This window comes from Haematobia irritans, chromosome 4 (assembly GCF_050003625.1).
Source record: "Haematobia irritans isolate KBUSLIRL chromosome 4, ASM5000362v1, whole genome shotgun sequence".
Taxonomy (NCBI): Eukaryota; Metazoa; Arthropoda; class Insecta; order Diptera; family Muscidae; genus Haematobia; species Haematobia irritans.
Genome location: NC_134400.1, coordinates 18,489,570 through 18,516,459, shown reverse-complemented (window position 1 = coordinate 18,516,459; position 26,890 = coordinate 18,489,570). Strand labels below are relative to the sequence as shown.

The window sequence follows — 26,890 nt, the reverse complement described above, 5'->3', positions numbered from 1 at the left end:
AAAAGAGTCTGAGAGACTTTCTTCCTGAAAAAAGTGTCTGTGAGTCTTTTTTCCTGAAAAAAGTGTCTGTGAGACGTTTTTTCTTATAAAAGTGTCTGCGAGACTTTTTTCCTGGAAAAAAGTGCCTGTGAGACTATTTTTCCTGAAAAAAGTGTCTATGAGTCTTTTTTCCTGAAAACAGTGTCTGTGAGACTTTTTTCCAGAAAAAAGTGGCTGAGAGACTTTTTTCCTTAAAAAAGTGTCTTTGAGATATTTTTCTTGAAAAAACTGTCTGTGAAACTTTTTTCTTGAAAAAAGTGTCTGTGAAACTTTTTTCCAGAAAAAAGTGTCTGAGAAACTTTTGTCCAGAAAAAAGTGTCTGTTAGATTGTTTTTCCTGAAAAAAGTGTCTGTAAGACTTTTTTCCTGAAAAAGTGTCTGTGAAACTTTTTTCCAGAAAAAAGTGCCTGTGACACTTTTTCCTGAAAAAAGTGTCTGTGAGACTTTTATCCTGAAAAAAAGTGTCTGTGAGACTTTTCTCCCAAAAAAGTATCTGTGAGTCTTTTCTCCTTATAAAAGAGTCTGAGAGACTTTTTTCCTGAAAAAAGTGTCTGTGAGACTTTTTTCCTTACAAAAGAGTCTGAGAGATTTTTTGCCTGGAAAAAAGTGTCTGAGAGACTTTTTTCCTGAAAAAAAGTGTCTGAGAGACTTTGTTACTGAAAAACATGTCTGTGAGACTTTTTTTTGCTGAAAAAATTGTCTGTGAGACTTTTTTTCTGTAAAACAAGTGTCCGTGAGACTTTTTTCCTGAAAACAGTGTCTGTGAGATTTTTTTTTCCAGAAAAGTGTCTGTGAGACTTTTTTTCCTGAAAAAAGTGTCTGTTAGACTTTTTTTTTGAAAAAAGTGTCTGTTAGACTTTTTTCCTGAAAAAAGTGTCTGTGAGACTTTTTTTCCAGAAAAAAAGTGTCTGTGAGACTTTTTTCCTGGAAAAAAGTGTCTGAGAGACTTTTTTCGTGAAAAAAGTGTCTGTGAGACTTTTTTCCTGAAAAAAGTGTCTGTGAGACTCTTTTCGCGTAAAAAGTGTCTGTGAGACTTTTTTCGCAAAAAAAAGTGTCTGTGAGACTTTTTTCCTGAAAAAAGTGTCTGTGAGCCTTTTTTCCTGTAAAAAGTGTCTGTGAGACTTTTTTCCTGAAAAAAAGTATCTGTGAGACTATTTCCTGAAAAAAGTGTCTGTGAGACTTTTTTCCTGAAAAAAGTGTCTGTGAGACTTTTTCCCCAAAAAAAGTGTCTGTGAGACTTTGTTTTTTCCTTATAAAAGTGTATGTCTGAGAGACTTTTTCCTGGAAAAAAAGTGTCTGAGAGACTTTTTTTCTGAAAAAAATGTCTGTGAGACTTTTTTGCTGAAAAAATTGTCTGTGAGACTGTTTTCTATAAAAAAAGTGTTCGTGAGACTTTTTTCCTGAAAACAGTGTCTGTGAGAATTTTTTCCAGAAAGAAGTGTCTGTGAGATTTTTTTTCCAGAAAATTTTCTGTGAGACTTTTTTCCCGAAAATGTGTTTGTAAGATTTTTTCTTGATCTCTTTTACACTCATATGACCACAGAGGCCAATTTTTTGCTCCGATTTAGTTGAAATTTTGCACAGGGAGTAGAATTAGCATTGTAGCTATGCGTGCCAATTTTATTGAAATCGGTTCAGATTTAGATATATCTCCCATATATAGCTTTCGCCCGATTTACACTCATATGACTACAGAGGCCAATTTTTTGCTCCGATTTAGTTGAAATTTTGCACAGGGAGTAGAATTAGCGTTGTTGCTATGCGTGCCTAATTTGTTTGAAATCGGTTCAGATTTAGATATATCTTCCATATATATGTTTTTCTGACTTCGACAAAAATGGTCAAAATACCAACATTTTCTGTAGTCTAGTCTATAGATTTTGTTGAAGTCTATCAAATTCTGTCCAGATCGAGTGATTTAAATGTATGTATTTGGGACAAACCTTTATAAATAGCCCCCAACACATTTAACGGATGTGATATGGTATCGAAAATTTAGATCTACAAAGTGGTGCAGGGTATAATATAGTCGGCCCCGCCCGACTTTAGACTTTCCTTACTTGTTTCATGTGAGATTTGTTTTGTTAGATTTACGTTACATCGCAATGCCTAATATAATCACAAACACCTTAATACCAAAGTAAATTGCTATTGATCCCTTTGTTGAAAATCAATTTCCTCTTAAGATTTAAACTTGAAAATCCACATAAGGAAATTCACTGATAATCTTTGTCGCATATATTCAAATATGGCCAAATTACTTTTAATGGTCTAATTTGACATTTAAATGACAGATAAATTCACGCTGTTATTATTACAAGAAATCATTTTATGGCCATAAGTGGCGATAATTTGAATAACATTAACATTGACCTACTTCCGGAGAGTTTTTCATATCATAAAACCCCAAACAAAAAACTCTAGTGCAGATAAAACAATCGAATAAAAATTGATGATGAATGAAAAACAAGTTGTCAAACATCATTGATTGTCGTAGTTTGATTTGGATTTGATTATCTCATCCGAAGAAGAGGTGCCCATTTGCTTTTTTTTTTTTGTTGTCCCTAAAAAAAATGTTCATCGATTGTTGGATACAACAAAAAAAAACTCTTAGACTACCATGAGAAGATAAGGGAAACTCCGAAAAAGAAGATTTATTGCCAACATAATAATAGGGGGTAAAAATCATAATCATACTCATATACGACACGATAGTTACTGGCTCAGCCGGGGCTGTAAAATTATGTTAAAATGACAACGGTAAGCACTTAAAACATGTGTTGCCGTCATCTTAGATTGCTGCCGTTAGTCCAATCATAATGGATAGGCGAGCTCAATGAAATGGTTGCATGTGAAATGCCAAAAAATAACAAAATTTTATTTCTATAGAAAATTTTCTCAAAATTTTATTTCTGTGTCGAAAATGGTGTCAACATTTTATTTCTACAGAAAATTTTCTTAAAATTTTATTTCTGTAGACACTTTTGTCAAAATTTTATATCTATAGAAACTTTTGTCAAAATTTTATATCCATAGAAAATTTTGTCAAAATTTTATATCTATAGAAAATTTTGTAAAAATTTTATTTCTATAGAAAATTTTGTAAAAATTTTATTTCTATTGAAAATTTCTGCCATATTTTATTTCTATAGATAATTTTGGCAAAATTTTATTTCTAGAGAAGAGATTCTTAACATAGTATTTCTTACAGAATTTTCTCAAAAATTTCTTTTATAACAAATTTTCTCAAAATTTTATTTACATAGACAATTTTCTCAAAATTTTATTTCCATAGAAAATTTTCTCAAAATTTTGTTTCCATATAAAATTTTCTCAAAATTTTATTTCTATAGAAAATTTTGTAAAAATGTTTAATTCTATAGAAAATTTTATCAAAATTTTATTTCTATAGACAATTTTGTCAACATTTTAATTCTATAGCAAACTTTATTAAAATTTTATTTCTATAGAAAATTTTGTTAAAAATTTTATTTCTATATAGAATTTTGACAAAACTTTGTTGCTATAGAAAATTTCGACAAAATTTTATATTTATAAATAATTTTGTCAAAATTTGTTTTCTGTAGAAAAATTTTTCAACATTTTATTTCTATACAAACAGTTTGTCAAAATTTTATTTCTATAGAAAATCTTGTTAAAAATTGTATTTCTATAAAAAGTTTTGTCAAAATTTTATTTCTATTTGCTTAGTTCGGCTTGAGGTCATGTGAATAAAAACAGATGTTGTTGTTTTTTTGAGTTGTATTTTTATACCCTCCATCATAGGATGGGGGTATATTAACTTTGTCATTCCGTTTGTAACACATCGAAATATTGCTCTAAGACCCCATAAAGTATATATATTCTGGGTCGTGGTGAAATTCTGAGTCGATCTAAGCATGTCCGTCCGTCCGTCCGTCCGTCTGTTGAAATCACGCTAACTTCCGAACGAAACAAGCTATCGACTTGAAACTTGGCACAAGTAGTTGTTATCGATGTAGGTCGGATGGTATTGAAAATATCGGTCCACTTTTACGTATAGCCCCCATATAAAGGGACCGTCACATTTGGCTTGTGGAGCCTCTAACAGAAGCATATTTCATCCGATCCGGCTGAAATTTGGTATATGGTGTTGGTATATGGTCTCTAACAACCATGCAAAAATTGGTCCATATCGGTCCTTAATTATATATAGCCCCCATATAAACCGATCCCCAGATTTGGCTTGTGGAGCCTCTAAGAGAAGCATATTTCATCCGATCCGGCTGAAATTTGGTACATGGTGTTGGTATATGGTCTCTTACAATCATGCTAAAATTGGTTCACATTGGTCCATAATTATATATAGCCCCCATATAAACCGATCCCCAGATTTGGGTTGCGGAGCCTCAAAGAGAAGCAAATTTCATCCGATCCGCCTGAAATTTGGTACATGATATTGGTATATGGTCTCTAACAACCATGCAAAAATTGGTCCACATCGGTTCATAATTATATGTAGCCCCCATATAAACCGATCCCCCGATTTGGCTTGCGAAGTCTCCAAGAGAAGCAAATTTCATCCAATCCGGTTGTAATTTGGAACATGGTGTTAGTATATGATCTTTAACAACCGTGCCAGAATTGGTCCATATCCGTCCATAATTATATATAGCCCCCATATAAAACATTCTCCAGATTTGACCTCCGGAGCCTCTTGGAGGAACAAAATTCATCCGATCTGGTTCAAATTAGGCACGTGGTGTTAGTATATGGTCGCTATCAACCATACCAAAATTGGTCCAATCACACAAAAATTGGTCCATATCGGTTCATAATCATGGCTGCCACTAGAGCCAAAAATAATCTACCAAAATTTTATTTCTATAGAAAATTTTGTCAAAATTTTATTTGTATAGAAAATTTTTTCAAAATTTTATTTCTAGAGAAAATTTTGTTAAAATTTTATTCGGTTCATAATCATGGTTGCCACTCGAGCCAAAAATAATCTACCAAGATTTTATTTAGAATTTAGAAGATTTTGTTGAAATTTTATTTCTGTAGAAATGTTTGGCAAAATTTTCTTTCTATAGAAAATTTTGTCAAAATTTTTATTTCTATGGAACATTTTGCGAAAATTTTATTTCTATAGAAAATGTTGTTAAAATTTTATTTCTGTAGAAAATTTTGTCAAAATTTTATGTCTACTTTGTCAAACTGAATTATATACGTATTGGATCGATCTTTTTTGATTTAATATATACCACGTATGGACTTACATACAATTTAGAAGATGGTGTTAGGAGGTTTTAAGATACCTTGCCATCGGCGAGCGTTACCGCAACTTAAGTAATTCGATTGTGGATGGCAGTGTTAAGAAGAAGTTTCTACGCAATCCATGATGGAGGGTACATAAGCTTCGGCCTGGCCGAACTTACGGCCGTATATACTTGTTATATTTAAAATTTTCCAATATTTCGAGACATCTCCGATGCTCGTCTTCAGGGAAATTAATTTAAATTTAAAGAACAGTGAACTTCTTTACAAGGGAGTATATTGTAAATATATATTGTAAATATACTCCTTTGTAAAGAAGTTCACTGTTCTTTAAATTTAAATTAATTTCCCTGAAGACGAGCATCGGAGATGTCTCGAAATATTGGAAAATTTTAAATATAAAAATACAATTCAAAAAACAACAACATCTGTTTTTATTCACATGACCTCAAGCCGAACTAAGCAAATATAATTAAAAGTTTAAAGGTCAACTAATTAAAACAACAAAATTTTATTTCTATAAAAATTTTTGACAAAATTTTACTGCTATAGAAAATTTTGTCAACATTTGAATTCTATAGAAAATTTTGTCAAAATTTTTAGTTCTATAGAAAATTTTGTTAAAATTTTATTTCTATAGAAAATTTTCTCAAAATTTTATTTCTATATAAATTTTTATAAACATTTTATTTCTATAGAAAATTTTGTTAAAATTTTATTTCTATAGTAAATTTTCTCAAAATTTTATTTCCATAGAAAATTTTCTCAAAATTTTATTTCTATAGAAAAGTTTGTTAAAATTTTTAATTGTATAGAAAATTTTATCAAAATTTTATTTTTATAGAAAATCTTGTCAACATTTTAATTCTATAGAAAACTTTATCAAAATTTTATTTCTATAGAAAATTTTGTAAAAATTTTATTTTTATAGAAAAATTTGTCAAAATTGTATTTCTATAGAAAATTTTGTCAAGTTTTTATTTCTATAGAAAACTTTATCAAAATTTTATTTCTATAGAAAACTTTGTCAAAATTTTGTTTTTATAGAAAAATTTGTCAAAATTGTATTTCTATAGAAAACTTTTGCAAGTTTATTTCTATAGAAAATGTGTTAAAAATTTTATTTCTATAGCCAATATTGTTAAAAATTTTGTTTCTACAGAAAATTTTGTCATACTTTTATTTCTTTAGAAAATTTTGACATACTTTTATTTCGTTAGAAAATTTTGTCAAAATTTTATTTCTATAAAAAATTTTGTCAAAATTTTATTTCTATACAAATTTTGGTCAAAATTTTATTGCTATAGAAAATTTTGTGAACATTTGAATTCTATAGAAAATTTTGTCAAAATTTTTAATTCTATAGAAAATTTTGTCAACATTTTTAATTCTATAGAAAATTTTGTTAAAATTTTTTTCTATAGAAAACTTTTGTTAAAAATTTTGTTTCTACATAAAATTTTGTCATACTTTTATTAGTTTAGAAAATTTTGTTAAAATTTAATTTCTATAGAAAATTCTGTCAAAATTTTATTTTAATAGAAAATTCTGTCAAAATTTTTTTTCTATAGAAAATGTTGTCAAAATTTTATTTCCATAGAAAATTTCAACAAAATTTTATTTCTATAGAAAATTTTGACAAAATTATATTTCTATAGAATTTTTTTCAAAATTTTATTTCTATAGAAAATTTTGTCAAAATTTTTATTTCTATAGATAATTTTGTCAAAATTTTATTCCTATAGAAAATTTTGTCAAAATTTTATTTCTATTAAAAATTTAGCCGTGCATATTATAACACAAATCTAAAGAAATTGTGCCAGTAATCACACGAACTCACTTTTTGTGTCAACACTTTATTCGCTGCAACCACGCCGGAAATTCTCATTAGGTTTGTCAGCTGAAACTGCAGAAGAAAAAAATTAAAAAAAAAAACTTGCAATATTTTTAATGCTATTATATAATAACAAACAAAGTCAAAAAAGAAGTGCGTATACGCGTGCATATCTAAATGGGTTTGACTTTATCGAAATGTACGTGAATTTTAAGCAAACTTCATAGCTTGAATGTTTTTTTCTTTAGTTTTTTATTAGACAACTATGAATTTAAAAAAAAATGAATGTGAAGTATACCACATAAATCAATAAAATCCTGCCATGCTAAAGTGGATGTGAAAAAATATAACGTGCACTTCAAACATTAAATGTCAATTTCCGATAGGAAGAAACAAACCAAAACGAGACAAATAAACTTATTGCGGTTTTTAAGTTTTTTTTTTTTTTTGTGGATTTTTTCCATTAAAAAATATTTATATAGCCCACACTATATTCCTTCCTTTCATTTTGGCAACATCTACATTTCACTAAAATTCTATATCAATTTTATACCCTCAGGAGTGATTCGATTTTAACGCTAAATCCAATGCGCTTTAGCCCATTGGATCATTAATAACGTAGTTCTAACATTTCCCATTACGGCTGCTACTTCCTCTGTCGAATTGAAAAAAACAAAACAAAATTGAAGGAAAATCAAAGTTTTCTTCGATTTATGCAGAGGCGTTATATAAACGCCTTAATAGATTTTATGAAACAGTGCATAAAGTTGCAGTTAAATTTAATATAATTTAAATAAAATATTAATTTAATTAAATTAAGTAAAATAAAAAATATATTAAATTAAATTAAATTAAAAAAATATTTCTATTCAAAATTTTGTCAAAATTTTATTTCTATCGAAATTTTGGCAAAATTTTATTTATATAGAAAATTTTATCAAAATTTTATTTCTATAGAAAATGTTCTCAAAAAAAAGTTCTTTAGAAAATGTTGTCAAAATTTTGTTTCTTTAGAAAATTTTGTCCAAATTTTACTTCTTTAGAAAATTTGGCCAGAATTTTATTTCTTTAGAAAATTTTGTCAAAATTTTATTCCTTTAGAAAATTTTGTGAAAATTTTATTTCTTTTGAATCTTTTGTCAAAATTTTATTTCTATGCAGGTGCGATATATAAACGCCTTAATACATTTTATAGAACAGTACACGAAGTTGGAATTAAATTAAATTTATTGTTTTTTATACCCTCCACCATAGGATGGGGGTATATTAACTTTGTCACTCCGTTTGTAACACATCGAAATATTGCTCTAAGACCCCATAAAGTATATATATTCTGGGTCGTGGTGAAATTCTGAGTCGATCTAAGCATGTCCGTCGTCCGTCCGTCCGTCCGTCTGTTGAAATCACGTTAACTTCCGAACGAAACAAGCTATCGACTGGAAACTTCGCACAAGTAGTTGTTATTGATGTAGGTCGGATGGTATAGAAAATGTGCCATATCGGTCCACTTTTACGTATAGCCCTCATATAAACGGACCCCCAAATTTGGCTTGCGGTTGCTCTAAGAGAAGCAAATTTCATCCGATCCGGCTGAAATTTGGTACATGGTGTTAGTATATGGTCTCTAACAACCATGCAAAAATTGGTCCATATCGGTCCACTTTTACGTATAGCCCCCATATAAACCGATCCCCAGATTTGGCTTGCGGAGCCTCTAAGAGAAGCAAATTTCATCCGATCCGGCTGAAATTTGGTACATGGTATTAGTATATGGTCTCTAACAACCATGCAAAAATTGGTCCACATCGGTCCATAATTATATATAGCCCCCATATAAACCGATCCCCCGATTTGGCTTGCGGAGCCTCTAAGAGAAGCAAATTTCATCCGATCCGGCTGAAATTTGGTACATGCAAAAATTGGTCCATATCGGTCCTCTTTTGCGTATAGCCCCCATATAAAGGGACCCTAAGATTTGGCTTGTGGAGCCTCTAACAGAAGCATATTTCATCCGATCCGGCAGAAAACTTGGTATATGGTGTTGGTATATGGTCTCTAACAACCATGCAAAATTGGTTCACATCGGTCCGTAATTATATATAGCCCCCATATAAACCGATCCCCAGATTTGGCTTGCGGAGCCTAAAAGAGAAGTAAATTTCATCCGATCCGGCTGAAATTTGGTACACGGTGTTGGAATATGGTCTCTAACAACCATGCAAAAATTGGTCCACATCGGTCCATAATTGTATATAGCCCCCATATAAACCGATCCCCAGATTTGGCTTGCGGAGCCTCAAAGAGAAGAAAATTTCATCCGATCCGGCTGAAATTTGGTACATGATGTTGGTATATGGTCTCTAACAACCATGCAAAAATTGGCCCATATCGGTCCTTAATTATATATAGCCCCCATATAAACCGATCCCCAGATTTGGCTTGTGAAGCCTCTAAGAGAAGCAAATTTCATCCGATCCGGCTGAAATTTGGTACATGGTGTTGGTATATGTTCTCTAGTGACCATGCAAAAATTGGTCCACATCGGCCCATAATTATATATAGCCCCCATATAAACCGATCCCCAGATTTTACCTCCGGAGCCTCTTAGAGGAGCAAAAATCATCCGATCTGATTGAAATTGGGTACTTGGTGTTAGTATATGCTCTCTAACAACCATGCAAGAATTGGTCCATAATTATATATATCCCCCATATAAGCCGATCCCCAGATTTGACCTCCGGAGCCTCTTAGAGGAGCAAAATTCATCCGATCCGGTTGAAATTGGGTACTTGGTGTTAGTATATGCTCTCTAACAACCATGCAAGAATTGGTCCATATCGGTCCATAATTATATATAGGCCCCATATTAATCGATCCCCAGATTTTCGGTCTATAGTTACATATAGGCGATCCCCAATCACACAAAAATTGGTCCTTATCGGTTCATAATCATGGTTGCCTCTCGAGCCAAAAATAATCTACCAAAATTGTATTTTTATAGAAAACATTGTCAAAATATAGAAAATTTTGTCAAAATTTAATTTCTATAGAAAATTTTATCCAAATTTTATTTCGATAGAAAATTTTATCCAAATTTTATTTCTATAGAAAATGTCATCAAAATTTTATTTTGTCAAAATTTTATTTCTATAGAAACTTTAAACTTAAATATATACGTATTTAATCGTCCTTTTTTAGTTTAATATATACCACGTATTGACTATGTGGTATATATTACGGTGTTAGGAAGTTTTAAGATACCTTGCCATCGGCAAGTGTTACCGCAACCCAAGTAATTCGATTGTGGATGACAGTCTTCAGTAGAAGTTTCTACGCAATCCATGGTGGAGGGTACATAAGCTTCGGCCTGGCCGAACTTACGGCCGTATATACTTGTTTTTAATTAAATTCAATTCAATTCAATTCAATAAAAAAAATATTTCTATTGAAAATTCTATCAAAATTTTCTATAGAAATTTTGTCAAGATTGTATTTCTATAGAAAATTTTGTTAAAAATTTTATTTATATATCAAATTTTGTCACAATTTTATTTCTATACAAAATATTGTCAAAACTTTATGTGTAGAGAAAATTTTGTCAAGATTTTATTTCTATAGACAATTTTTTCAAAATTTTATTTCTATAGACAGTTTTTTTCAAAATTTTATTTCTATAGAAAATTTTGTCTAAATTTTATTACTATAGACAGTTTTTTTCAAAATTTTATTTCTATAGAAAATTTTTTCAAAATTTTATTTCTATAGACAATTTTTTCAAAATTTTATTTCTATAGAAAATTCTGTCAAAATTTTATTTCTATAGAATTTTTTTTCAAAATTTTATTTCTATAGAAAATTTTTTAAAAATTTTACTTCTATAGATTTTTTTTTTCAAAATTTTATTTCTATAGAAAATTTTGTCAAAATTGTATTTATATAGAAAATTTTGTCACAATTTTATTTCTATACAAAATATTGTCAAAACTGTATGTGTATTGACAATTTTGTCAACATTTTATTTCTATAGAAAATTTTGTCATAATTTTAATTCTACAGAAATTTTTTTTTCAAAATTCTATTTATGTAGAAAATTTTGTTAAAAATTTTATTTCTATACAAAATTTTGTCATAATTTCATTTCTATACAAAATGTTGTCAAAATTTTATTTCTATAGACAATTTTTTCAAAATTTTATTTTTATAGAAAATTTTGTTAAAAATTTTATTTCTTTAAAAAATATTTTCAAATTTGTACTTCTATAGACAATTTTTTCAAAATTTTATTTCTATAGAAAATTTTGTCAAAATTTTATTCCTTTAGAAAAATATGTCGAAATTTTAAATTTTTTTGTCTAAAATTTATTTGTATAGAAAATTTTGTCAACATTTTATTTATATAGACAATTTTGTTAAAAATTTTGTTTATATAGAAAACTTTGTCACAATTTTATTTCTATAGAAAATTCTGCAAAATTTTATTTCTATAGAAAATTTTGTCCAAATTTTATTTCTTTAGAAAATTTTGTCAAAATTTTATTTCTATAGAAAATTTTATCAAAATTTTATTTCTATAGAAAATTTTGTCAAAATTTTATTTCTATAGAAAATTGTATAAAAATTTTATTGCTATAGAAAATTTTATCAAAATTTTATTTATATAGAAAATTTTGTCAAAATTTTGTTTCTATAGAAAATTTTGTCAAAATTTTGTTTCTATAGAAAATTTTGTCAAAATTTTATTTCTATAGAAAATTTTGTCAAAATTTTATTTCTATAGAAAATTTTGTCAAAATTTTGTTTCTATAGAAAATTTTGTCAAAATTTTATTTCTATAGAAAATTTTGTCAAAATTTTATTTCTATAGAAAATTTTGTCGAAATTTTATTTCTATAGAATTTTTTTTTTCAAAATTTTATTTCTATAGAATTTTTTTTTTTCAAAATTTTATTTCTATAGAATTTTTTTTTCAAAATTTTATTTCTAGAGAAATTTTGTCAAGATTGTAGTTCTGTAGAAATTGTGTCAAAAATTTATTTCTATAGAAAATTTTATCAACATTTTATTTATATAGAAAATTTTGTTAAAAATTTTATTTATATAGGAAATTTTATCACAATTTTATGTCTATAGAAAATTCTGTCAAAATTTTATTTCTATAGACAATTTTTTCAAAATTTTATTTCTATAGAAAATTTTGTCTAAATTTTAGTTCTATAGAAAATTTTTTCAAAATTTTATTTCTATAGAAAATTTTGTCAAAATTTTATTTCTATAGAAATTTTGTCAAAAATTTATTTCTATAGAAAATTTTGTCAACATTTTATTTATATAAAAAATTTTATTTATATAGAAAATTTTGTCAAAATTTTATTTCTATAGAATTTTTTTTTTCAAAATTTTATTTCTATAGAAAATTTTGTCAAAATTTTATTTCTATAGACAATTTTGTCAACATTTTAATTCTATAGAAAATTTTGTCAAAATTCTAGTTATATAGAAAATTGTGTTAAAAAATTTTTTTTTTTCTATACAAAATTTGTCATAATTTTATTTCTATACAAAATTTTGTCAAAATTTTATTTTTATAAACGCCTTAATATATTTTATGGAACAGTGCACAAAGTTGCAATTAAATTAAATTAAATTATATTAAAATAAAATAAATGAAATGAAATGAAATTAATATCTTATTAGACCTCATTAACATTTAATAAAGCTATTTCAAATTAAATTCAAATAAGATTTAAATCTTTATAGTCTGATATTGTTTCTCCCACTTTATGTTATAGCCATGTGGAAACATTCGTAGGCGTATTACATGGATGTTGCTTTTTTGGGCAGTAGTTTTGTCGAAATACTGTAAAACTTTAAAATTGCTAGATATAGGTAGACTGGCTGCAACTGTTGATACATTTTTCCCCACTTTTTTTTTGTGTTACAAAAATTCATTCATGTTCGAACCGTAGATTTTCGAAACGTGTTCACACTACTCCATCTTTGGCATTTTATAGTATTTTATTTGTAGACGCTTATGCATCGCTGCAAATGACAACCCACGCATTGTATTTTACTAGCTGCGATAGTAGAGTCAATAAAAGACAAAATCTTGCCATTCATACACTCAGTTCATCCATTCATTCATTCATTATAAAGTGGCGGGTATTTGCAGTCCATAGTTGTCAAATATTACGTGTTTTGTATGCCATTGGGTGTAAAGTGTCTGACGTTTAGTCATATAGCCGTTAATACTGCACTGATCCAAAACCATATGGGGTTTTTTTTACCAAAAACAAAAGAAAAAACAGAACCAATAAGAAAAAAACGCCTGTATGTCTGGTTATAGTCGTTTTTTTTTTTTTTTGCCATACTCCCATTCATATATACCCCGATTCTTCTTTTGCACTATAGGCCAGTGGGTAATAGTTGTCTTGCTATTTTTTTTTTTGTTTTACTTATTCATGTTTTACTTTATATTTGGCCAATAGACCATCGATCATGAATGACATGCTAAAGTTTTCCCCTAAAGATTTGAAGGGTGTTTTTCATTTGGGATATTAAATATTAGATCAAAAACCTCACAAAAGAAAAAATAATTTAATAATGCCACAGTATATATTCTAAACTGCCTAATGACCATACTAATGAAGGGACGCATTTCAAGTACTCCTTATTTTATTAAATTCATTTTCTTATATGAAATTGCTTCAGTTATGAAAATGATAGTATCGATCGCAGAATTAACTAAAAATAAAAAATATACTTGATTAATAACTTCATTGATGTCTTCGGCATTTTCAATTAATTTAATTTAATTTAGATTGCTGCCGTTAGTCCAATCATAATGGATAGGCGAGCTCAATGAAATGGTTGCATGTGAAATGCAACCAAAAACAAAAATCAAAATTTTATTTCTATAGAAAATTTTTCAAAATTTTATTTCTAGGAAAATTTTGTCAAATTTTTATTTATATTGAAAAATTTATCAAAATTTTATTTCTAATTTTCTATTATGTCAAAAATTTAATTTCTATAGAAAATTTTGTCAATTTTTTTATTTCTATAGACAATTTTGTCAAAATTTTATTTCTGTAAAAAATTTTATTAATTTTTTTTTTTCTATATAAAATTTTGTCAAAATTTTATTTCTAATTTTCTATTATGTCAAAATTTTATTTCTATTGAAAATTTTATCAAAACTATAAAAAATCGAAAAATTCATAAGAAAGTGTTAACCTATATAAAATTACAAGAAATTTTAAGTAAAATAATTATAAACAGATATATAGTGCAATAATTTATTCATTGGCTCAATTAAAAAATTAATTACAAGTGCCAAAGAAATTATTTATTTTTTTTTTTATTTTATTTATTTGATACTATCTTTTTCGTGATTGAAGCAATTTCAATTAAAAAATTATTTGCATCAACTAATTTCGTGATTGAATCAGAAAAATTGATGGAATCAGTAGCACTACTACTGTGGTTTTTTTTGTGGATTTTTTTCCATTAAAAAATATTTATATAGCCCACCTTCCATTTTGGCAACATCTACATTTCACTAAAATTCTATATTAATTTTATACCCTCAAGAGTGATTCGATTTTAACGCTAAATCCAAGGCGCTTTAGCCCATTGGATCATTAATAACGTATTTCTAACATTTCTCATTACGGCTACTACTTCATCTGTCGAATTGAAAAAACAAAAAAATTGAAGGAAAATCAAAGTTTTCTTCGATTTATGCAGGGGCGTTGTATAAACGCCTTAATACATTTTATGAAACAGTTAATAAAGTCGAAATTGAAATAAATTTAATTTATATTTAAATTTAAATTAAATTAAATAAAAAAAATATTTCCATTGTAAATTTTATCAAAATTTTATATCTATGGAAAGTTTTGTCAAAATTTTATTTCCATAGAAAATTTTGTCAAAATTTTATTTCTATAGAAAATTTTGTCAAAATATTATTTCCATACAAAATTTTGTCAAAATTTTATTTCGATAGAAAATTTTGTCCAATTTTTATTTATATCAAAAATTTAGTTAAAAATTTATTTTTATTGAGGGGCGGTAATAAACGCCTTAATAATACATTTTATGGAACAGTTCACAAAGTTGCAATTAAATTTTTTAATCTAATTTAATTTAATTTTAATTAATTAAAATAAAAATTTAAATTAAAGTAAATTAAATTGAATTAAAAAAATTATTTCTATTGAAAATTTTGTCAAAAATGTATTTCTATAGAAAATTTTGTTAAAAATTTTATTCATATAGAAAATTTTGTCAAAATTTTATTTCTATACAAAATATTGTCGAAATTCCATTTCTGTAGAAAATTTTGTCAAAATTTAATTTCTGTACAAAATATTGTCAAAATTTCAGTTCTATAGGAAATTTTGTCAAAATTTTATTTTTTTAGAAAATTTTCTCAAAATTTTAATTATATCGAAAATTTCGTTAAACATTTTATTTTAATAGAAAATTTTGTCAAAATTTTAGTTCTATACAAAAGTTTGTCAAAATTTTATTTCTATGCAGGGGCGATATATAAACCTTTTAATATATTTTTATGGGACAGTGCACAAAGTTGAAATTAAATAAAATTTAATTTTTTTTACATAAATTATATATTTAATTAAATTGTATTAAAATAAACGAAATGAAATAAAATAAACAAAAATTAAATTAAATAAAAATAACTATTCAATTAAAAAATTAATTGGATCAACTAATTTCGTGATTGAATCAGAAAAATTGATGGAATCAGTAGCACTACTACTGTGGTGGTCAAAAACATATGCAATAACAAAAAAACCTCTCAAACTTTGACACTCTAAAATAAATAAAATAAATATCAAATTTATTAACATATTAAAATTAGTCTCTCATAACGGGATACCCAAATGCGAACCAAATATGGGTGACCATGGGTATTAACTTCTCAGTGGTTTTTCAAACAATCCATCTATAATTAAATCCTTAATATATTTTTTATAATAGATTTTTTTATTTCTTGAATATTTTCTACATGTGTCCACATTTTCTTTATCTTTCTAGGTAAGTTTAAAACAACTTCAAACACAAAATGGAATTGTAAGTACCAAATAATTATAAATAAATTAAAAATATTAAATCCAATATTCTATAAAGTGAAAAATAAAATTATTCACTTTGGTATAGAGATCGTGATATCATCCACTAAAGGAAAAATAGCCATTATCCGTGTTACCTTTCTAAAAATTGGCACAAAACGTGTCATTTGCAATAAAAGGTGCCACAAATAGTGGCATACAATTTTTTATATATATTTTTTTTAAATAAAAGAATACGAATTAAATGCAATTAAATTTATATAGAGAAATGAAACGATAAATACATTCGGACTGGCCGAACCATCGGCCTAGAGCCGCATCCTTAGGTCGAAATCAATCCAAACCAAAATCCTCAAGCTAAGAGCAAAATCTTTGGACACAAGAAAACAATTTTTTTGTAAGCAGTTTGTTTTTCTTTCTTTTTTTTTGCTGCATTATCACGATTTAGAGAATTTTTCTCCATCGCCCCTCATCCCAACCTAAGTAAATAGAAAAAAATACCAATGCTCATAATTTAGTTGTCAAAATACTTTGTATACCAGCACAATATGTATACATCAACTTCATTAAATTTCGAGATCCTCAAATATTTCAAAACATCCATTGTTTCACCACCAACCTATTCTAATTTAGTGATTCTTGGCTCCTCATTGTTTCTTTCGTTTTTGTTTTTATTTAAGTGAAAATGAAAAACGTGACCATATTCTTTGATTCATAACTCCATTATGAATTTCCATGTAAAGATTTGACAGCAGTTTCTTGCTAGCGCTTGTTGGTTGTGGCCTAGTCTAAAGTATCAAGTCGTCAGTTGTGGCAACCTTAAGTCAGTCATCAACATCATCGAGATTGTCCCATCATCACTGTGGTGGTTATAGATCTTATCGATACAATTTCATGTTGTAGCCAGAATTGAAAAGATATCACACAGACATTGTTGATGAACTTAATTTTCTATTTTAAAAATAGTAGAAATAAACTTTGACAAAATTTTCTATAGAAATAAAATTTTGATAAAATTTTCTATAGAAATAATATTTTGACAAAATCGTCTGTAGAAAAAAAATTTGACAAGATATTCTATAGAAATAAAATTTTTACACAATTTATTATAGAAATAAAATTTTGACAAAATTTTCGTTAGAAATAAAATTTTGATAAAATTTTCTATAAACATAAAATTTTGACAAAATCATCTGTAGAAATAAAATTTTGACAAGATATTCTATAGAAATAAAATTTTGACACAATTTATTATAGAAATAAATTTTTCACAACATTTTCTATAGATATAGAGTTTTAACAAAATTTTCTATAGAAATCAAAAGTTGACAATAATTTCAATAGAAATAAAATATTGACAAAATTTTCTATAAAAATAAAATTTAGACAAAATTTTCTGTAGAAATAAAATGTTGACAAAATTTTCTGTAGAAATATAATTTTGACAAAATTTATTAAAGAAATAGAATTTTGACAAAATTTTCTATATAGAAATAAAATATTAACAAAATTTTCTATAGAAATAAAATTTTGGCAAAATTTTCATTAGAAATAAGATTTTGACAAAATTTTCGTTAGAAATAAATTTGTGATAAAATTTTCTATGAGCATAACATTTTGACAAAATCGTCTGTAGAAATAAAATTTTGATATTCTATAGAAATAAAATTTTGACACAATTTATTATAAAGTTTTAACAAAATTTTCTATAGAAATAAATTGTTGACAATAATTTCTATAGAAATAAAATATTGACAAACTTTTCTATAAAAATAAAATTTAGACAAAATTTTCTATAGATTTTATTTCTATAGAAAATTGTAGAAATAAAATTTTGAGAAAATTTTCTATAGAAGTAAAATTTTGAGAAAATTTTCCATAGAAATAAAATTTTGACAAACCTTGTTATAGATACAAATTTTGACAAAACTTTACATAGAAATACAATTTTAACAAAACTTTATATAGAAATAAAATTTTGACAAAATTATCTATAGAAAGAAAATTTTGAGAAAATTTTCTATAGAAATAAAATTATGAGAAAAATTGCTATAGAAATAAAATTTTGACAAGATATTCTATCGAAATAAAATTTTACACAATTTTTTATAGAAATAAAATTTTCACAACATTTTCTATAGAAATAAAATGTTGACAATAATTTCTATAGAAATAAAATATTGACAAAATTTTCTATAGAAACAAAATTATGAGAAAAATTGCTATAGAAATAAAATTTTGACAAGATATTCTATCGAAATAAAATTTTACACAATTTTTTATAGAAATAAAATTTTCACAACATTTTCTATAGAAATAAAATGTTGACAATAATTTCTATAGAAATAAAATGTTGACAAAATTTTCTGTAGAAATATAATTTTGACAAAATTTTTTATGGAAATAGAATTTTGACAAAATTTTCAATAGAAATAAAATGTTTAGAAAATTTTCTATAGAAATAAAATTTTGAGAAAATTTTCTATAGAAATAAAATTTTGACAAAATTTTCTATAGAAATAAAATTTTGACAAAATTTTCGTTAGAAATAAAATTTTGATAAAATCGTCTGTAGAAATAAAATTTTGACAAGATATTCTATAGAAATAAAATTTTGACACAATTTATTATAGAAATAAAATGTTCACAACATTTTCTATAGATATAAAATGTTAACAAAATTTTCTATAGAAATAAAATGTTGAAAATAATTTCTATAGAAATAAAATATTGACAAAATTTTCTATAAAAATAAAATTTAGAAAAAAATTTCTATAGAAATAAAATGTTGACAAAATTTTCTGTAAAAATATAATGTTGACAAAATTTTTTATAGAAATAGAATTTTGACAAAATTTTCTATAGAAATAAAATATAGACAAAGTTTTCTATAGAAATAAAATTTTGACAAAATTTACTATGGAAATAAAATTTTGAGAAAATTTTCTATAGAAATAAAATTTCGAGAAAATTGTCTATAGAAATAAAATTTTGACCAAATTTTCTATTGAAATAAAATTTTGAAACAATTATCTATAGAAACAAAAGTTTGACAAAATTTTCTATAGAAATAAAATGCTGACAAAATTTCTGTAGAAATATAATTTTGACAAAATTTTTTATAGAAATAGAATTTTGACAAATTATTCTATAGAAATACAATTTTGAGAGAATTTTCTATAGAAATAAAATTTTGACAAAATTTTCGTTAGAAATAAAATTGTGATAAAATTTTCTATACGCATAACATTTTGACAAAATCGTCTGTAGAAATAAAATTTTGACAAGATATTCTATAGAAATAAGATTTTGACACAACTTATTATAAAGTGTTAACAAAATTTTCTATAGAAATAAAATGTTGACAATAATTTCTATAGAAATAAAATATTGACAAACTTTTCTATAAAAATAAAATTTAGACAAAATTTTCTATAGATTTTATTTCTATAGAAAATTTTAGAAATAAAATGTTGAGAAATTTTTCTATAGAAGTAAAATTTTGACAAAATTTTCTATAGAAATAAAATTTTGACAAACCTTTGTATAGATACAAATTTTGACAAAACTTTATATAGAAATAAAATTTTAACAAAACTTTATATAGAAATAAAATTTTGACAAACTTATCTATAGAAAGAAAATTTTGAGAAAATTTTCTATAGAAATAAAAATAAAATTATGAGAAAAATTGCTATAGGAATAAAATTTTGAGAAAATTTTCTTCAGAAATAAAATTTCGAGACAATTTTCTATAGAAATAAAATTTTGACAATATATTCTATCGAAATAAAATGTTGACACAATTTATTATAGAAATAAAATTTTCACAACATTTTCTATAGAAATAAAATGTTGACATTAATTTCTATAGAAATAAAATATTGACAAAATGTTCTATAAAAATAAAATTTAGACAAAATTATCTACAGAAATAAAATGATGACAAAATGTTCTGTAGAAATATAATTTTGACAAAATTTTTATGGAAATAGAATTTTGACAAAATTTTCTATAGAAATAAAATTTTGAGAAAATTTTCTATAGAAATAAAATATTGACAAATTTTTCTATAAAAATAAAATTTAGACAAAATTTTCTATAGATTTTGTTTCTATAGAAAATTGTAGAAAGAAAATTTTGAGAAAATTTTCTATAGAAATAAAATTATGAGAAAAATTGCTATAGAAATAAAATTTTCTATAGAAATAAAATTTTAACAAAATTTTCTGTAGAAATAAATTTTTAACAAAATTTTCTACAGAAAAAAAAAATACATTTTCTATAGAAATAAAATTTTGACAAAATTTATTACTAACATAAAATTTTGACAAAATTTTTTGTAAAAATAACATTTCGACAAAATTTTCTATAGAAATAAAATGTTGGGAAAATTTTCTATAGAAATAAAATTTTGAAAAGAGTTTTTATAAATTTAATTAATCAAATAAATTTTGACAAAATTTTCTACAGAAATAAAATATCGACGATATTTTCTATAAAAATAAAATTTTGACAAAATTTTCTATAGAAATGTTGACAAAATTTTCTATAGAAGTAATATTTTCACAAAATTTTCTATACTAAAAAAATATAAGAAAATTTTCTATAGAAGTAAAATGTTGACAAAATTTTCCATAGAAATAAAATGTTGAAAAAATGTCTATAGAAATAAAATTTTGTCATAAATTTTCTATTGGAATAAAATTTTGACAAAATTTTCTATAGATATAAATTTTTAACAAAATTTTCTAAAAAAATAAAATTTTGACAAAATTTCTATAGAAATAAAATATTGACAAAATTTCTATAAAAATAAAATTTTGGCAAAATTTTCTATGGAAATAAAAATTTTCTATACAAAAAAAAATCAAGAAAATTTTCAATAGAAATAAAATGTTGACAAAATTTTCCATAGAAATAAAATGTTAACAAAATTTTCTATAGAAAAAAAATTGACAAAATTTTCTATAGAAATAAAATTTTGACAAATTGTTCTATAGAGATAAAATTTTGACAAAAGGTAGTATAGAAATAAAATTTTTAGAAAAATTTCTATAGTAAAAAAAATTGTCAAAATTTTCTATAGAAAGAAATAAAAGACCAACATCTCAATGCGTTAGGTTAGGTTAGGTTAGGTTAGGTTATGTGGCAGCCCGATATATCAGGCTCACTTAGACTATTCAGTCCATTGTGATACCACAGTGGTGAACTTCTCTCTTATCACTGAGTGCTGCCCGATTCCATGTTAAGCTCAATGACAAGGGACCTCCTTTTTATAGCCGAGTCCGAACGGCGTTCCACATTCTAGTGAAACCACTTAGAGAAGCTTTGAAACCCTCAGAAATGTCACCAGCATTACTGAGGTGGGATAATCCACCGCTGAAAAACTTTTTGGTGTTCGGTCGTAGTAGGAATCGAACCCACGACCTTGTGTATGCAAGGCGGGCATGCTAACCATTGCACCACGGTGGCTCCCAATCTCAATGCGTTACAAACGGTATGACAAACCACCCATGCTTATGTGAAGGATATAAAAACTAACATCAATTATGTTGTGCAAATATTCCGATTTTATTCAATTACATGACAAACAAAAGCCAATAATACTAGTTGCCAAAGAAAGACTACAGATTTGTTATCTTTGTTTTGGAAATTTGTCAAACTCTATAATGGAAAACCTCACTAACTAAAATTTAGTTTAAGTACCCTTTGCAATTTTGCTTCACTCTTAGTATTCATTAAAGTGCGACCCGAAAATACTAAAGTGCATATTTGTTGCTCCACTTATAGTGTCGTAGATTTACTCTAATTACTATATCAGGGCAATTAGAGAAGTTAACGAGTGAACAAGTAGCTTGACAAGCAATTTAACTTTTGTTTAATATACCATGAAAGATAATTAACTTTTTTTTAAGTGGTTTTCAAAGAAAATTGTAACAAAAATAAACAATAAACCGAATAGAATGAATGGTATAGGAAAATTATTAACAAATTGTAGCAATTAATGTTGTAATGCATAATCGATAACGATTATTATAAACATCTGGCCATGTCAATAACCGGTAAAAAAGAAAAATCGATTAACATATTTTTTAAAAAAAATTAAAATTTATGTTTTTCGATTGGGCCATATCGATCTCTTATGGTGCCCAAAATCGCCTCGACTTTTAAAGAAAAAATCGAAAAGTCTCCAAGTAGATAAATAGGAAAATAATGTAAAAAATTGTCCCATGCCCCAAAAATTAAACTTTTCACATGCCCCACGTTGGTCGCCATTTTATTTATGTAACGATCCTCTTTATACAACTCATTCAAAATTCGAAAGAAAGTCTATTTTACAATTTTTCAATTCAAAAGTTTAAAAAAGTCGACTTTTAACATGCCCCACGTTGGGTGCCATTTTATTTCTATAAAGATCCTTTTATAGAAAATACAGCTTATTAAAAAATCGAAAAACGCGACATCGAAAGTTTATTTTGCAATTTTTGCAAAATTTATATTTTTTAATTTATTTAAATTTATGCCCTACGTTGGGCGCCATTTTATTCATGGAAAGATCCTCTTTATACAGATCTTTAAAAATTCAAAAAACGCCATCGAAAGTCTATTCAGATTGGATGAAATTAGCATTTCCAGAAAGCGCACGCAAATCAAACCGGGACATCGGTTTGTATGGGGACTATATATAATTATGGACCGATATGAACAAATTAATTATTATGGTCAACGAGTTATTTTTTTTTTTGTCTTCTCACCTTAATAGTGCTACTTTGTCTTAACTTTACCTTTAAGTTTAAATTTTCCTCATCAATAAAATAACGAAGCCCAAAAAAAATGATCATTTCAAAATTCATTCATCCACAATATGCCAAAGCACGAAATGAGTTCATCAGTAATACAAAATCTCACGATTTACGGTCTTTCAGGTTTTCCCTCAACCGCGTTGTTTTGTGTTTTTGGTTCCTTTTACCCTGGAACCTAGTCTGATCATCATACTGTCATACGTCATAAAGCAAAATTGTGTTTTTACGAATTAAAATTTTCTTGGCATCAACTTCCTATGCACTTCGCACTAGGAGAAATGAAAAGGTTTTTGTTGTCTAATAACCATTCCCCGTATAGTAATCAGGTTTAGAGAATGGAGGAAACACTGGAAAAATTTAACGAATTTACCATTAAATTAAGGAGTTCAAGGTAGGGATACAAAAATGGAAAATAGTTTTTTTTTCAAAATTTTTGTAAAAAAAACGTTTTGGTATTAAAAAATCGAAAATTAAAGTCGTAGTCATAAAGTCGACCAAAATAGACTCATTGCCTTTTGACGTTTCGAAAATCTATTTTTTTATAAAAAAAAATTAACTCACGCTTGGTTGTAAATCTCGCAGACTCGTCAAAATTTAATGAAAAAAAAGAGAATTCTCTTAAATTATTTTAAATAAAATTTCTTAATTTTAAAGAGGTTTGTCCTTACTATTCTTTAAATTCCATGTCCTAACAGTTTGGTTGCATAATCTTCCATATTAGATAAATATTTTGTTCAGTGTAACAAGATATAATTCATTAATGAAAAAGTTTTTGCTATTTGCTTCCGATCACTAAGATTGTTTCGGTAGGCAATGTCAGTTGTCGTTACTTAAAGTAATATTTATATGCAATATGACATTAAGGGAATCTCTTGATGTTTTACTAAAAGTACTATTCACCAAACTCTTCCTAAAATAGTTTCCCAACTGAATTTGTTGTACCATATTGCCATTATATCTTACCTTACATCAAAAAAAAAATCATTAAATTGGATTCATTCTTTTCGGCCAGTGTATTTCTCAAGTTATTCAGATACATGTTGGATGGGCAATGTAATGTTTATGGAAAATTTTTATTTACGAGCTTTACCAACAAACTTAACATTTTGCAACATTTTCACCATTGGCAAGTGGATAAATGAACAATAGACACATTCATATTTTTTGCCACAACTAAGAAACTGTCGAGGAAGAAAACGGAAAAAATGATGAATCTCTTGGCCTCAACATGGTGTGGCCCAAAACACATAAATTACGATTTTTTTGTTTGATACTCGTCCAGCTGTTGTTATTATTTTTGTGGTTAGATGAACTTGTTAATAAAATTTTCTATGTCATATAAAGAACACTTTTGACAAAATTTTCTATAGAAATAAAATTTTGATAAAAATCTAAAGAAATAAAATTTTGGCAAAATTTTATACAGAAAAAAAAATTGACAACATTTTCTTAGAAATAAAATTTTGCAAAAATTTTCTATAGAAATAAAATTTTGCAAAAATTTTCTATAGAAATAAAATTTTGACAAAATTTTCTATAGAAATAAAATTTTGACAAAATTTTCTATACAAATAAAATTTTGACCAAATTTTCTATAGAAATAAAATTTTGACAAAATTTTCTATAGAAATAAAATTTTGACAAAATTTTCTATAGAAATAAAATTTTTAACACAATTTTCTATAGAAATAAAATTTTGACAAAATTTTCTATAGAAATGAAATTTTGACAAAGCTTTTATATAGATATAAAATTTTAACAAAATTTTCTATAGAAATACAATTTTGACAAAATTTTCTATAGAAATACAATTTTGAAAAAATTTTCTATAGAAATAAAATTTTGACAAAATTTTCGATAGAAATAAAATTTTGCAAAAAATTTTCTATAGAAAAAAATTTTGACACAAGTTTCTATAGAACTAATTTTAAAATGTTCTATGGAAATAAAATTTTGATTAAATTTTCTATACAAATAAAATGTTGACAAAATTTTCTATAGAAATAACATTTTGACATATTCTTCTATAGAAATGAAATGTTGACATATTCTTCTATAGAAATAAAATGTTGACATATTCTTCTATAAAAATAAAATTTTTGACACAATTTTCCATAGAACTAAAATGTTTGACACAATTTTCGATAGAAATAAAATTTTAACAAAATTTTCCATAGAAATGAAATTTTGACAAAATTTTCTATAGAAATACAATTTTAACAAAATTTTCTATAGAAATAAAATTTTGACAAAATTTTCTATAGAAATAAAATTTTGACAAAATTTTCTATAGAAATAAAATTTTGACAAAATTTTCTATAGAAATGAAATTTTGACAAAGCTTTTATATAGAAATACAATTTTGACAAAATTTTCTATAGAAATACAATTTTGACAAAATTTTCTATAGAAATAAAATTTTGACAAAATTTACTATAGAAATAAAATTTTGACAAAATTTACTATAGAAATAAAATTTTGACAAAATTTACTATAGAAATAAAATTTTGACAAAATTTACTATAGAAATAAAATTTTGACAAAATTTACTATAGAAATACAATTTTAACAAAATTTTCTATAGAAATAAAATGTTGACAAAATTTTCTATAGAAATAAAATTTTGAAACAATTTTCGATAGAAATAAAATTTTGCAAACATTTTCTGTAGAAATAGAATTTTGACAAAATTATCTATAGAAAAAAAAAAATTGACACAATTTCCTATAGAACTAATTTAAAAAATTTCTCTAAAAATAAAATTTTGATAACATTTTCTATAAAAATAAAATTTAGACAAAATTTTCTACAGAAATAACATTTCGACAAATTTTTCTAAAGAAATAAATATTTTGACATATTCTTCTATAGAAATAAAGTTTTTGACAACATTTTCTATAGAAATAAAATTTTGACAAAATTTTCTATCAAAATAAAATTTTGACAAAATTTTCTATCGAAATAAAATTTTGACAAAATTTGTTATAGAAATAAAATTTTGACAAATTTTTCTAAAGAAATGAATATTTTGACAAAATTTTCTATAGAAAGGAAATTTAGACAAATTTTTAGATAGAACAAAAATTTGACCAAATTTTCTATAGAAATAAAATGTTGACAAAGTTTTTTATAGAAATAACATTTTGACAAAATTTTCTATAGAAATATAATTTTGACAAAATTTTCTATAGAAATAACATTTTGGCATATTCTTCTGTAGAAATAAAATGTTGACATATTCTTCTACAGAAATAAAATGTTGACATATTCTTGTATAAAAATAAAATTTTTGACACAATTTTCCATAGAACTAAAATGTTTGACACAATTTTCTATAGAAATAAAATTTTAACAAAATTTTCTATAGAAATGAAATTTTGACAAAGCTTTTATATAGAAATACAATTTTGACAAAATTTTTTATAGAAATACAATTTTGACAAAATTTTCTATAGAAATAAAATTTTGACAATATTTTCTATAGAAATAAATTTTGACAAAATTTTCTATAGAAATACAATTTTAACAAAATTTTCTATAGAAATAAAATTTTGACAAAATTTTCTATAGAAATACAATTTTGACAAAATTTTCTATAGAAATAAAATTTTGACAAAATTTTCGATAGAAAAAAATTTGACACGATTTCCTATAGAACTAATTTAAAAATTTTCCATAAAAATAAAATTTTGATAATATTTTCTATAAAAATAAAATTTTGACAAAATTTTCTATAGAAATAAAATTTTGACATATTCTTCTATAAAAATAAAATTTTTGACACAATTTTCTATAGAAATAAAATTTTTGCACAATTTTCTATAGAAATAAAATTTTTGACAAAATTTTCTATAGAAA

At 25.1% G+C, this 26,890-nt stretch overlaps 1 protein-coding gene across 8 annotated transcripts in view; it reads left to right on the top strand.

Annotated features, from left to right (window-relative positions):
- rols (zinc-RING finger and ankyrin repeat domain-containing protein rolling pebbles) overlaps window positions 1–26,890 on the top strand; it is a 253,722-nt gene that overhangs the window by 124,186 nt on the left and 102,646 nt on the right. For 4 of the 8 annotated variants that reach the window (XM_075303553.1, XM_075303556.1, XM_075303555.1 and 1 more), the window contains exon 3: window positions 16,192–16,227. The exons of the other annotated variants lie outside the window; for them this stretch is intronic. In XM_075303553.1, the coding sequence (XP_075159668.1) occupies window positions 16,192–16,227 (36 nt within the window). The remainder of the gene's footprint in view (window positions 1–16,191; window positions 16,228–26,890) is intronic. 8 annotated transcript variants of the gene reach the window in all.